This window comes from Suncus etruscus, chromosome 6 (assembly GCF_024139225.1).
Source record: "Suncus etruscus isolate mSunEtr1 chromosome 6, mSunEtr1.pri.cur, whole genome shotgun sequence".
NCBI classification, from domain to species: domain Eukaryota; kingdom Metazoa; phylum Chordata; class Mammalia; order Eulipotyphla; family Soricidae; genus Suncus; species Suncus etruscus.
Window position 1 is genome coordinate 80,776,698 of NC_064853.1, and position 14,319 is coordinate 80,791,016.

Here is a 14,319-nt window from a genome sequence, read left to right on the forward strand (position 1 = left end):
GACACAGAGGAAGCAGGAAGCTTGCTAACTGGCACCCTGGTTGCTTTGCAGCAGAGCATGCCTGCCTCTCAGATCCCTGCCACAACCAAGGCAGCTGCAAGGAGACCTCCGCGGGGTTTGAATGCGAGTGTTCTCCAGGCTGGACAGGCCCCACGTGCTCTACAAGTAAGTCTGGATTTGCTGGGCCTGTGTCCTTGTATTGGGGCTCAGGGCTAGCGGCAGAGCTTACCTGGCTCAGACAGAGTGAACCTCAGTCTGGCTTCAACTGCTAGATTTTGCACCTGCAAGGTTTCCCTCTGCCGTAAGCCAGCAGCTTCTAAGGGACATGCTTGGTCTTAATACTCTTTGCCTGTGCTCCTTGGAGCGCTACGTCAGAAGTGAATTAGGATCTCTTTCAACTATGGAGAGACAGCCTGCCTATAGGGGAGTTCAAAACTCCTCATTGTATTGTCCTCAGGAGCATGGGCCCTGAAGGAGGGGGGTAAGACCCAGGGGTATCTGATAGCATGTATAGAGGTCAGGGATTCTAAAGATTTCCTCTGGGATTCGAGAATCCATCTCTAAGTTCCTAGAGCTGTGCAGTACAGCTAAGCTCCCACAAAAGCAGCACAAGGGCCTTTACTGATGGGGTTCTGGATTCAGATCCCCTGGGCTGGCAGCTGAAGTGCCTCAAATGATCTGGGTAGCTCGGCTACTCACCTACCAGAGGCTTGTTTTCATTGAGGTTGTAGCAGATCCCTCAGTAGTGGGGGGGGGGGGGAGTGGGGGGGAGGCGGGCTTAGGGAGCTGTCCTACAGCCATACAGTTTAATGAGGAAGTGGAGTTGGGAGTCTTGGAGTGTGTTTCTGGGAAAATGCTAGGAGTGAATGAGAATATGGTTTTCTGTTGGTAAAGAAGGAAACATTCTTACCTCTCCTTGGTTGCCTTCAAACTATAATGGAACCTTCCTTAAAAAATAAAAAGACAAAATTGATGGTAAAGGATTTACACATAGCAGTGCTCAGGGCTCACTCTTTTGGTGAGTTCAGGGACCATGTGGGATACCAGGGATTGAACCCCACTCAGCTGCATGCCAGGCAAGCATTCTACCCACTTTACTCTCTCTGGGCCTTCTTTAGAAATAGAGTGAGGTGTCCTGTATTGCCAGAAGGTTGATGCTCTGGCCATCCAGCTGTCTCTCCCTGCCTGCTTAGGTCAGGGATTAAGTGAACTGGGGCAGTGAGGGATTTAAAGCTACAATCAAACCTTATCAGTACCATAGCAGTGGCAGAGAGCAGGTGTCTGGCTCACCAAGGCAGCCCCCTCCTATGCGGGATGGAATTAAATGGTCTAATTGTCCAACCAATTGAGATGAAATCACCATCCCTGTCTCCTTTGTGTCCCCCCCCCTTTTTTTTGTCAAACAGACATTGATGATTGTTCTCCCAATAACTGTTCCCACGGGGGTACCTGCCAGGACTTGGTGGATGGATTTGAGTGTGTGTGCCCGCCCCAGTGGACTGGCAGAACGTGCCAGTTAGGTAAGAGAAGTCTGTGCCCACGTTGTCTTTGATAATGGGCTGTTAAGGAAAATGAGCGTGGGGTTGGTGGAGTAAAGTGTGCTCTCAGGGCTAAACAGTGTCCAGAGGGGTTCAAAGGAAAGCATCCTCATACAAATGGACTGTCTCCTTTCGGCCTTGTGGGAAAGTTGTGGGCTTCCTTCAACCATGTCAATCTCTGTCCAGCGAGTGTTCAGCTGGGCTCCAAACGGGAATGATCTCATGAGGAATGAGCTGTCTGCATTCTTTTTTGCCACACTTAAATCCAAGCAACTAGGCAGTGCTGGGTTTTACACAGAAATGCCTGGTGGCTTTCTTGTTGGTACTAGCAGCTGGAAAGTTATCAATTAGCATTCCTTATTGGATTCTGGCGAGGGGTGAGGGATCAGATGTTCGCAATCTCAGGACCCCCTTATTTAGCTAGCTGATTAAAATGCCTCCTTTCAGACAGAAAAGCTTTTGGTAGTTTTTTCTTTTCTTTTCTGGGGCACAAGGGGTTGAACTCTCATTTCTCACTGCTCATCCTCTCTTTCAGATGCAAATGAATGTGAGACCAAACCTTGTGTAAATGCCAAATACTGTAAGAATTTGATTGCCAGCTACTACTGTGATTGTCTCCCGGGCTGGATGGGTCAGAACTGTGACATAAGTGAGTGACTCTTGTTTCCATTTTTTACTTTCCTTGAAACATTGGGTGTGGAAGGCAGGTGCCAGATCTGGGAATCAGGGCTAGTTCTGAGACTTGAAATTGTAAAAGGAAAAAAAAAGTTCTGGAGGGAATGTTTTTGGAGAGGGAATGATGGGGGTAGAAATAAAAACATACTCTTTATCAGGCTCATTAGCTGGGTAAAATGGTCATATTCTGATAAGGGGTTGAAACAATGATGTGAAGTTTCATTGCTCAGTCTGGAAGAATTAGGGAGGGTTCCCACCCAGGCTAATAACCTTATCTCACAGGAAGCAGAGGAAATCTGATTTGAAGCTTTTATCTGTGCTGGGCTTAGAAGACTTTTCAATTAAGCCCCATTTCAATGTAAATTACCTCTTTAATAAGATGACTTATTTATTTTTTAGATATTAATGACTGCCTTGGCCAGTGTCAGAATGGCGCCTCCTGTCGGGTATGTAGTTCTCCGCTTGGAAGAAATCCTTCATGCTGGGCCACACAGTCAAACATACATGACATGGGTGAACTCTGCTCCCTGCAAGATTGAAAAGTGCAAGGGAAAAAGTGAGCCCAGAGATTCCACCTGGGCTTTTGTGACCCCAGCTTCTTGGGAGTCTTCTTAAAAGTAGGCCTTGTGCTCTGATTGCATTTTGAGAGGCTGAGCATTGGCTGTTTGAGATAGGAAATCATGGTCAGAGCTACAGAACAGAGGGTAGGACACTAGCCTTGCATGTGGCAGCTTGAGTTCAATTCCCGGCACCCTATATGGTCTTTTAAGCCCCACCAGGAGTGATCCCTGAGTGCAGAGCCAGGAGTTAATCCTGAGCACTGCCAGGTGTGCCTGCTCCCCCTGTCCCCCAAAAGATAGTGATTCAGTGGAACAACAGTTGTGCTTTGCCACTGAAGCCCTGTAATAAAGAAAAAAAAAAGCATGCATTTCTCCCTCTCCTTCTCCTCTTCTAGGATTTGGTTAATGGTTATCGCTGTATCTGTCCACCTGGCTATGCAGGCGACCACTGTGAGAGAGACATCGATGAATGTGCCAGCAACCCCTGTTTGAATGGGGGTCACTGTCAGGATGAAATCGACAAATTCCAGTGTCTGTGTCCCACTGGTTTCTCAGGAAACCTCTGCCAGGTGAGCAGTAGTAGAACTTGTGATTTTTATGGCTGTTTCCTCCAATCTTTTTTTCCCTGGCTTCTTGCTGATTTGGAGTCCTGGAAGTCTATTAATATTCCTATTGACAACGGTTGTCCTCTTTGAGACAAACACTGTGGAAGGAAACTGATGAGTGATTTTCTTCAAAGCATCAGGAGCCTGTCAATGGGACTGTGCTCCTTTGTCCTGGGCTTGGACTCTCAAATGCTGCCTTGTTTTCTGTTGCTCATCTAGACAGGATCTGGACTCTTTCTGCTGGGTCTTTTCCTAAAACACAGTTGAAGGTGTCTGGTTCCAGTGTGTGCTGCCCCTGTGATGATAGAATTGCTTTTTTTTCTTTTTCTTTCTCTTTCTCCTTTCTTTCTTTCTCTCTCTCTTTTCTTTCTTTCTTTCTTTCTTTCTTTCTTTCTTTCTTTCTTTCTTTCTTTCTTTCTTTCTTTCTTTCTTTCTTTCTTTCTTTCCTTCCTTCTTCCTTCCTTCCTTCCTTCCTTCCTTCCTTCCTTCCTTCCTTCCTTCCTTCCTTCCTTCCTTCCTTCCTTCCTTCCTTCCTTCCTTCCTTCCTTCCTTCCTTCCTTCCTTCCTTCCTTCCTTCCTTCTTTCCTTCTTTCCTTCTTTCCTTCTTTCCTTCTTTCCTTCTTTCTTTCTTTCCTTCTTTCTTTCCTTCTTTCTTTCTTTCCTTCTTTCTTTCCTTCTTTCTTCCTTCCTTCCTTCCTTCCTCTTTCTTTTTTCTTTCTCTCTCTTTTTCTCTTCCTTTCTCTTTCTTTCTCTATTTCTCTTTCTTCCTCCCTCCCCCTCCCTCCCTCCCTCTTTCTTTCTTTTTCTTTCTTTCTCTTTCTTTCTTCTTTCTTCTTTCTTTCTTTCCTTCCTTTCTTTCCTTCCTTCCTGCCTTCCTCCCTCCCTCCTTCCTTTCTTCCCTTCTTCCCTTCTTTCTTCCCTTCTTTCTTTCTCTTTCTCTTTCTCTTTCTCTTTCTTTTCTTTCCTTCTTTCCTTCTGTCCTTCTGTCTTCTTTCTTTTTTCTTTCTTCCTTTCCTTTTCTTTTTTCTTCTTCTCTCTTCTCTTTCTTTCTCTATTTCTCTTTCTCCCTCTCGTTCTCTCTTTCTCTCTTTTTCTTTCTTTTCCTTCCTTTCTATTTTCTTTTTCTTTTTCTCTTTCTCTCTCTCTTCCTCTTTCTCTCTCACTCTTTCTCTCCCTCCTTCTCTCTCTCTTTCTTCTTTCTCTCTTTTCTCTTTTATTCTCTTTCTTTTTTTTTTTTTTTGAAGAGCTCAGGGGTCCCTTTTGGCTCTGTGTTCAGAAGTTGTGCTTGGCAGGCACAAGGGACCATATGGGATGCTGCGATTCGAACCACAGTCCTGAACTGGCTGTGTGCAAGGCAAATGCCCTACTGCTGTGCTATCATATCACTCCGGCCCCAGAATTGCATCTTTCTTACTCTTTCCATCTCTGTTTCTGATCCTTGCAGCTGGACATTGATTATTGTGAGCCCAACCCCTGCCAGAATGGTGCTCCATGCTACAACCGTGCCAGCGACTATTTCTGCAAGTGTCCAGAGGACTATGAAGGCAAGAACTGCTCCCATCTTAAAGACCATTGCCGGACCACCCCTTGTGAAGGTATCTACCTCCTGTTTTTCCTCCTAGATTCTGGCTTGTTATCCTGCCTCAGATGTTATGGTCCCCTAAGAGACTCACCTAGATGTAATCTAGGTGGGTAAAGTGAAAAAGTCCTTAATGTTTTCAGCACCAGGACACATGGAAGCACTCTGTCCAAGTCCACCTCTGGGTAAACTGTGTGCAAGTAGTCTGGGGGAGGAAATGTGGAATCCAGTCAGCATTTCTGTTCTGGAGGGGAAGGGTATGCAGCTGATGGGCAATATTGAGATAGATTCCTCGTGCAATCCTGTCAGCAAGAACTTTCTGTCCCCATGGAAACATTCTGTGGCTGCATTGTTGAGTGTGGTGGTCACAAGTGTATGTGGCTGTGGAGTATTGTGACTGTGACCATGCTGACTAGAAACCTACTCTCCATTTCAATAGCCATGCATGGCTCCTGGCTGTTCATCTAATGGAAGAGCTAGTATGGTTCACTTCCTTTGCTGGTCAGTCTTAGCTTTGGTGACAGTTAAGTAGGAAGAAGTAAATCTGGTTTTTCTTCCAATCTACTCAATTGGGAGCATGTCAAAAGGAGGAAGAAAGGGACCCACCAGGGGGATGCAGGCCACATGTAGAGCATTTGACTTGCATGTGTGAAAGTCAAAATCCTGATTTTGATCCCTTTTAGCAAAAAGTTGATTCTGGTGATGGGATTGGTGTTGGAACATTGTATGCTTGAAACACAATAGTGAGTAACTTTGTAAATCCTAGTGCCTTACAAGAAAAATAAAAAGGCTTAGACACACATAACAGTAACAAATAAACTAGGGCTGGAGAAATGATTCAGAGATCCAGAGCACATATTTAACATGCAGGAGTTAGAGCCTTGCACCACATGGGATCCTAAGCATTGTTTGTGTATATACCAGAAGCACTCCCTGTTTTCAAAAAAAAATGAGGGATGGAGGCTCACAGATATGTAGGCTTCTCATTTACTTAGGGAGAAAATGTGTTAGACAGAAAGCAAATCTTTCCCCCAAAGTATTGAAATTTGTGTCATGGTACATTGCCTGTCTCGGCCCTGTGCTGCCTCTTATTCTCGTTAGCTGGTGCTGTGTCCAGTAAGAGGGGCAGGCTTGGTTTAAGAGAGCTGTTTTTGTGGGTTCCTGACTGCATACTGACTCAATCTGTCTCCTAGTGATTGACAGCTGTACTGTGGCCATGGCCTCCAATGACACACCCGAAGGGGTCCGGTACATCTCCTCCAATGTCTGTGGTCCCCATGGGAAATGCAAGAGCCAGTCAGGAGGCAAATTCACCTGTGACTGCAACAAAGGCTTCACTGGGACATACTGCCATGAAAGTAAGACCCATGTGGGGGAATGGGGTACAATGGCCCTGCCCAGTGTAGCAGGTTGGCTTGGTTTACTTAAAATAAGGGAAGGTTTAGCACTATACCAAGCATCTAAAATTGGGATTGAGGCGGTGCTTTGCATACTAGTTTTTAGCTGACACATGTATTTCAGGATGTTGTATAATCTTCACTAGATTGAGTAGCCTTGCTTTCCTTGCTCCCACCAACTAGATGAATGAGAGCCTGAATAAGACAGAGGACATATTCTCTGAAGGATGCTGGGAAGCCCACAGAATAATTGTCTTGGTTGGAGAGAAAGTATAGTGGGTTAAGGTACCACATCTTAAATGAGGTTGACCCATTTGATCACTGGCATTTGGTCCCCAAGCACTCCTTGAGCTTGAGCACAGAGCCAGTAATATCCACTGAATACCAGTATGACCTCAACCATACCCCCCAAAAAACAAGCAAACAAGATAATAGCTTTGGGCTTTATTATTTTTTTATTTCTCTTCCTTTTATAGATATTAATGACTGTGAGAGCAACCCATGTAAAAATGGAGGCACCTGCATCGATGGTGTTAATTCCTACAAGTGTATCTGCAGTGATGGCTGGGAAGGGGCCTACTGCGAAACCAGTGAGTCTGTGACCTTTGTGGAAGAATAGGCCTGGGATATATGAAAGTGGTGGGATGGCCAGATCCTTCTCCAATGTGGGAGGCCCCTGATTCTGATAGAATTCTCTGGAGATGGGTACTCCCTCCTCATGGAGGAATGATTGGGAATCATGACACTGAGGTGCTAGAGAAGGATCCTACTTAACCTGCTTGAAAGGCCTGATCTTCCTGGTCCATCGCTTACTGGCATAATCTCACTCTCTGGTGGGGGAAGCTGAGAACTGCTTTCTGTCTTGCCCAATTGTGGTATCAATAAGCTAGTGGACCTGGGGTTCTTTGGGACTCTTAGAAATGGGTGGCTGTGCAAGGGTCCTGGTGTTAGGAACATGGGAGATGGAAGTTGGGGTGTCCCGGGCTGAGCTCTTTGGCATATGCTGGGTCTCTTATTCCATTCTAGACATAAATGACTGCAGCCAGAACCCCTGCTACCATGGGGGCTCATGTCGTGATCTGGTCAATGACTTCTACTGTGACTGTAAGAATGGATGGAAAGGAAAGACATGCCACTCACGTAAGTGTGTAGACAGGGCCTTTGGTGTCTCCTGAAAGCAGCACTATTCAGATGCTCACACTGAGATCTTCTTCCTGCAGGTGACAGCCAGTGTGATGAGGCCACCTGCAACAATGGTGGCACCTGCTATGATGAAGGGGATGCGTTCAAGTGCATGTGTCCTGGAGGTTGGGAAGGGACCACCTGTAACATAGGTAATGTGGCTGTCCCCCTGAACACCATAGCCTACTCTCTCTCTATCTGGGTCACTGTGGGCCCTGCCCCCCTCCCAGTCTCCCTGACACCTCACAGACCCTGTTTCTGTGTGCTATTGTCCTATAGCCCGGAACAGTAGCTGCCTGCCCAACCCCTGCCACAATGGAGGCACCTGTGTGGTCAACGGTGAAGCCTTCACGTGTGTCTGCAAAGAAGGCTGGGAAGGACCTCTGTGTACTCAAAGTGAGTGTCCCCAGCCCCCTGAGCCCATCTTGCTAGCCCCAGGGACTCACATGTCTGTCTTGTCTCATGTGGCTCTCTCTCTTGGAAGGCCTTGATGGGTGGGATGTAGTCCTGACCTGGGCATGAGAAAATCTCCCCCAGATAAGTGGATACAGATGGTGTCTGTTCCCAGCTCTGGACTGCCAGGCAGCCTTTCTGCTTCTCTTCTCTATGCCTGCCAGGCAGGGCCTCTTCCTGTGTCCATGTGTCTGACTGCAAATGCAACAAAGTGTGATGCAGGCCTGGTTCCAAATGAGCAGAGGTCTTGGGTGTATTTGGCTGGTGTTAACTATGTTATTATCATGTGGGGATTCTGGGAATAAAGAGCAGTGTGGGGGCTGCCAAGATTGCTTTCCCTGTGGACAGTCTCATGATTAAGTTGTCTTTTTTTATTTTCCCTTTGCAGATACCAATGACTGCAGTCCTCATCCCTGGTAAGCATAAGCACTTGTTGACATTTCTGTTTGGGTATTACTTTAGCATGTGTGTGGGCATCACAGGAGATGTTACTGAAAATGCAGCTTCTGGTTTGTGAGGTTGGGAAGGGGGGGTGCAGACCTTGCTATTCTAACAAGCTCCCAGGCGATGCCCAGTTGGCTGGTCTGTGGACCAGACTTTAATTAGCTGAGTTGTGTCTTCATTTAGAGCAGAGATTCTCAGCTTGGGCTGTGTGTGGGAATTACCATGGGAGCTCTGAGAAGTCTCAGTGCCTGTGAAATTCGATTCTCTGGGGGTGGGGTCCAGGCATCAGTATTTGTCAGGCTCTTTGAATGTGGACTGGAGTGAGAGGCACCCCTGGGAACCTGCCGGGCTCTTTGTGAGTTCTCTGGCAGCCATAGTTGAGTACCTAAAGGTTGGTAACGGAAACATCTTTGCTTTCTTAGTTACAATAGTGGCACGTGCGTGGATGGAGACAACTGGTACCGCTGTGAATGTGCTCCTGGTTTTGCTGGACCTGACTGCAGAATAAGTAAGGACTACCCCAAGCTGGTTTACCCATAACTTTCTTCACCCATTCCCTCTCAACTGAGACTTTTCATCTTTCCCACACTTAGCACTACAGTTCTTGTGATCCCTGATTAGCAAATAATCTTTTGCCTCCAGATGGGCTTAAGATGGGGCAAGAGAGAGCCAGAGGGTCGAGAGTTTGCTTTGCATGCATCAGATCTGAATTTGGTCCCTGACACCACATAGGATTCCCAAGCACAGCCAGGAATGATTCCTGAGCTCGACCAAGTGTGCCCCTCCCCCAATCAACAAATAACAGATGGGCTTAAGATGTCCCTGGCAAGCTATTCCCAGGTCATCACTGGTCCTTTCCAGAGGGGCATAGCCACAGATTTTTGAAGATACTGCCATTGAGGTTTTTGACAAAGAATGTTTTTTCCTATAACTGATAATGAAATTGAGGATAGGTAGGAGCTATCAGTTTGATAGCTTGAAAGTTTGATAGCTCGGAGGTTGGTTGGCAAAGGACAGTACTAACTTGATTGTAAGGGATTGAGAGTTATGATTTTCAAAGACTAATTAGACCCTGAAGAAATATTAAAATTAAAAGAGGTACTAGGGTGTGGAAACACAATATTTCAGGATGCTTTTTAGCATGTCCTTAAAAGAATGAGGGGTTGGAACAATAATACAGAGGGATTGGTATGGTGTTTTGCCTTGCACACAGCTGACCTGAGTTTGATCCCCAGCATCCCATATGGTTCCTAAGCCCCACCAGGAATAACCCCTGAGAATTGCCAGGTGTGCCCACCAGCCCAGAGAAGAAAAGGAAAAAAAATGTTTTTATGTGCATGTACTAGTATTATCTGCAATCTTTTTGCCACTTGAGCTTCCTAAATCTGGGATTGGTGAGACTTCAGTCCCAGACAGGAGAGTGTTGAATTTATTTCTTGTCTCAGGAACAATGGACCTGGAAGTCAAAAATCTGCCCTGTGCCTGATTTTGTAAATAAAGTTTTATTGGTACAGAGCTACTTTAACTCATATATGTATATCTCATGCTATGAACAGTGTTGAATAGATCAAATAACTGTGATGAGATTACATTGCACAAAGTCTAAAATATTTGCTCCCTCATCATTCTTTTCACAACTTGTGCAGAATATTCAAAATTCAGTCAGAGCAGGAAGGAACAAACTCAAATAAAAATTTATCACCAGAAATTATTCTGTGAGTCAAATTTTTAACAGAAGGGTAGAGATTTTTAGGTTTCAGGTACCTATTTATTAGGGTGCAAGAATAGATGATGGAAATCTACCCAGCTAATTATACCCAGTATCTATTCTTTTCCTCTCTGTAGAAACTTGGAGAAAACATTGTTGTTTCGTATTTACGGGTGCTTAATCTGATTCTATTCCTCCTAGATATCAATGAATGCCAGTCTTCTCCCTGTCACTTTGGGGCAACCTGTGTGGATGAGATCAATGGCTACCGGTGTATCTGCCCCATAGGGTACAGTGGTGTGAAATGCCTAGAAGGTGAGTGAGCCTGGCCCAGTTGTGTCCTGTACTTTGTGGAGTGGGATGACACTGTGGACAGACAGGACCCCTGTGGGGAGGAAACCTTGAGAGCACTCCAAAACAGTAGGGCAGCTGTTCACTTCTAGTGAACTATGCACGAGTCCCATAACAGTGCACTGTCACCAACCTTCCCTGAACTCGGAAGCTCTTGCTGCAAGCATTTATGCATATTGCTCATGGCAAACAGAGCAGGAAGAGTGATGCATCAGTGGTGCTTGGCACTTCATTCTTCCTGCATCAGCAGCTGTATCTGGAGCAGGCTCTTGTAATCCTGGCAGGCACTTGGGAAGCCAACTCCCCTCTGAGAAATTCTGCAGGTCCTCTAGCTGCGAAGGGGAGGAAAGGGATGTTTACCTATGGTGGGAGGAGAGCAGTATTATCCCTTAGCAAAGGACCTGTGTCTAATCATTTCCTAATGCAGAGGGAGTGGGGCGCTGAGAAAAACAGGACAGGGAATGCCTTCTACTTACACATCCCCACCTTTCAGTTGCAAGGAATTCTTGCTTGGTCAGAGGGAGTCTGATCTCAGAAGGAGCCAAGTGGGATGAAGACTGCAATACCTGCCAGTGCCTGAATGGAAGGGTTGCCTGCTCGAAGGTATGAGTAGAGCGCCTCTGGCCTGGGGGTTCTGCATAGTCATGGTGGGCATCTCTCTTCAGCTTCCCATTATCGCCTGTCTCACCAGGTCTGGTGTGGCCCCCGGCCTTGCCTGCTACGCAAAGGACACAGTGAATGCCCTAGCGGACAGAGCTGCCTGCCCATCCTGGAAGACCAGTGTTTTGTCCGCCCCTGCACAGGGGTGGGTGAATGTAGGTCCTCCAGCCTCCAGCCAGTGAAGACCAAGTGTAGTTCTGACTATCATGACAACTGTGTCAACATCACCTTCACTTTCAACAAAGAGATGATGTCACCGGTATGGATTTACTGTTGCTCTTTGAATGATGCGTTTGTTTTTGTGGAGGTGGATGTGTGTCAAAGCTAGAATAGCTTAAGCCCAAATTCCTGTCTTATAGCCAAAGGAAGTATGGAGGTAGCCCAGGGCCCAGTGATATATCAGCCTTTACATATTCTTCCAGTTTCTTAAATGTGTGGATTTTTTAAAATTATTATAGGGTCTTACCACGGAACACATTTGTAGTGAATTGAGAAATCTGAACATTTTGAAGAATGTTTCTGCTGAATATTCAATCTACATTGGGTGTGAGCCTTCCCTGACTGCAAATAATGAGATCCACGTGGCCATTGTGAGTAAAATGCCTCTTCCTTTTCTGTGTTTTGGTAATCTTTCCACTCAGGGCCGACAGGGCTTCTCCCTGTGATTCTCAGTCCACTCATTGAATTGGACGGTTTGATGTGAGGGCCCAATAGGGCCAAACTGCTGGGGATCTGCAGTGCCATAGAAACTATGGTGGTGGGGTCCATACTTGAGTTTTGGCACCCCATGTCTGAGCTCTATCCTTGACCTCAGAGCCCCTTCCCATTTAAGTACATTGATGAATAGGCTTCAATTAGTATCTAGATGGACCAGAAATGTAGTAAAAGCCCTGCTGCTTAGATGGAAAGAGCCTCATTTCTGGGTGGGTGGGTGGGTGGGTGGGTGGGTGTGTGTGTGTGGGTGGGTGGGTGTGTGTGTGTGTGTGTGTGTGGTGTGTGTTTTGAATCAAGGTTGCTCTGATCCTTCTGTCTAACCCCTCTTCTATTTTCCAGTCTGCTGAAGATATACGCGAAGATGGAAACCCTATCAAGGAAATCACAGACAAAATTGTAGATTTAGTTAGCAAACGCGATGGGAACAGCTCAGTGATTGCTGCTGTTGCAGAAGTTCGGGTTCAGAAACGTCCTTTGAAGAGTGAAACAGGTAAGTGCCTGAGGGTGGGAACAGGCTCTTTCTACGAAGGTTGTTCAGTGGGGATCTCTCCTTCAAAGAACCAGGAGGTCCAAGTAGTGACCCCAAGATGGGGGATGATCAGATTTCTCTCCTCACAGAGCTTCCCATTTCATTACTGTGGGAGCTGAAGGCAGTGTGCACGGCTCACAATTGCACAGCAACTTCTCTACACTAATCACATAGGCCAAGGGTGGCCCCTAGCCATGAACTTGAGGTACCACTCAGCACAAAGTGGGCTTCTGGTGTCCTGTCACAACTCATGCTGGTGGTATTTCCTGGAGATATTACACTCTGGTAGTCTCATGGTCTTAGCCAGCTGAGAAACCGGGCACTTACCCTTCTGTCACGTTGGCTCTATTCACACAGAAAGCCTGTGCTGTGATGTGTCTATGAAATATCCAGGCCTGTTCTGGGAGCCTGCAGTCGCCTCCCTGCCTGGCTGTCCCATGACAGTGCCTGGTCTCAGGGGCCCTGGTGCCAGCACTTGCTCATTCAGCTGTGAAGTGACAATGTGCAGTTGTGCATAGGGACTTGTACCCACAGTGCCCCTTTCAGGGACCAAGGACAGGAGACTGGCTTTTGGTAGTCTTTTATTCTCTTGTTCCCCTCTTTCAGGAGCACTAACTGGTGTTGTGCCCATGGGCACCTTTTTCTAGATTTCCTGGTCCCGCTGCTGAGCTCTGTGTTAACCGTGGCTTGGATCTGTTGCCTGGTGACAGCCTTCTACTGGTGTGTGCGGAGGCGACGGAAGCCCGGCAGCCACGCACGCTCTGCCTCTGAGGACAACACCACCAACAACGTGAGGGAGCAGCTGAACCAGATCAAAAACCCCATCGAGAAGCACGGCGCCAACACGGTGCCCATCAAGGACTACGAGAACAAAAACTCCAAAATGTCCAAAATAAGGACACACAACTCGGAGGTGGAAGAGGATGACATGGATAAGCACCAGCAGAAAGCCCGATTCGCCAAACAGCCGGCGTACACGCTGGTAGACAGAGAGGAGAAGCCCCCCAATAGCACACCAGCCAAACACCCCAACTGGACAAACAAACAGGACAACAGAGACCTGGAAAGTGCCCAGAGCTTAAATCGGTTGGAATACATCGTATAGCAGACCTCGGGGTGCTGCTAGGTCAAGTGTGAGGGCGCTTGGGGCTTGTGGTTCCCTCATCTGTCATGTCCTCGCCCAGTCTAAGGCTCTTACTGACTTAGAATTCCTGTGTTAATTTAAGTTTTGACAAGCTGGCTTACACTGGCAGTGATAGTCTCTGCGATTGGCTGGGAAACCAAGTGCTGCGTCTCACAGCTATGCAAATGCCAGCGGCCAGGGCCCTGGTGCGCACTCCTGCAGCCCACACAGAATGGATCAAGCTCCCAGGAGAAGGCCCGGACCCTCGGTCCCGACCCCCCTCTTCTGCCAGATGTTGATGGTGATGCAGTCTTAGGATCATAGTTTTATTTATATTTATTGACTCGAGTTGTTTTTGTATATTGGTTTTATGATGACGTACAAGTAGTTCTGGATTTAAAAGTGCCTTTGCAGCTCAGAACCACAGCAACTATCACAAATGAGTTTATTATTTATTTTTTTTATTATATGTCGTTGTTGTTGGGGGCGGGGGACTTTGAGGTCAGCCATTGCTGGTAAAATGAAGAATTTAAAGAGGAAAAAAATGTGTCAAAGGTAGACTTCTGTATAGTTCTGTAAATAATTCTTTTTTTATTAATCACTGTGTATATTTGATTTATTAACTTAATAATCAAGAGCCTTAAAACATCATTCCTTTTTATTTATATGTATGTGTTTAGAATTGAAGGTTTTTTATAGCATTGTAAGCGTAAGGCTTTACTTTTTTTTTTTGTTTTTCAAACTTATTTTCTTAATACGTGTTGCCTATAAGCCAAAATTAAGGTGTCTGAAACTAGTTTA

General features: G+C 46.3%; 1 protein-coding gene across 1 annotated transcript in view; it reads left to right on the top strand.

Annotated features, from left to right (window-relative positions):
* JAG1 (jagged canonical Notch ligand 1) overlaps positions 1–14,043 on the top strand; it is a 35,831-nt gene extending 21,788 nt beyond the window's left edge. The window contains exons 7-25 of the mRNA XM_049775804.1: positions 52–165; positions 1,407–1,520; positions 2,074–2,187; positions 2,613–2,659; positions 3,169–3,342; positions 4,823–4,973; positions 6,151–6,315; positions 6,831–6,944; positions 7,381–7,494; positions 7,575–7,688; positions 7,816–7,932; positions 8,378–8,405; positions 8,856–8,941; positions 10,343–10,456; positions 10,986–11,095; positions 11,184–11,411; positions 11,611–11,742; positions 12,206–12,356; positions 13,043–14,043. Of these exons, the coding sequence (XP_049631761.1) occupies positions 52–165; positions 1,407–1,520; positions 2,074–2,187; positions 2,613–2,659; positions 3,169–3,342; positions 4,823–4,973; positions 6,151–6,315; positions 6,831–6,944; positions 7,381–7,494; positions 7,575–7,688; positions 7,816–7,932; positions 8,378–8,405; positions 8,856–8,941; positions 10,343–10,456; positions 10,986–11,095; positions 11,184–11,411; positions 11,611–11,742; positions 12,206–12,356; positions 13,043–13,500 (2,645 nt within the window). The 3' untranslated portion in view covers positions 13,501–14,043. The remainder of the gene's footprint in view (positions 1–51; positions 166–1,406; positions 1,521–2,073; positions 2,188–2,612; positions 2,660–3,168; positions 3,343–4,822; positions 4,974–6,150; positions 6,316–6,830; positions 6,945–7,380; positions 7,495–7,574; positions 7,689–7,815; positions 7,933–8,377; positions 8,406–8,855; positions 8,942–10,342; positions 10,457–10,985; positions 11,096–11,183; positions 11,412–11,610; positions 11,743–12,205; positions 12,357–13,042) is intronic.
* Positions 14,044–14,319: the final 276 nt, after the last annotated feature.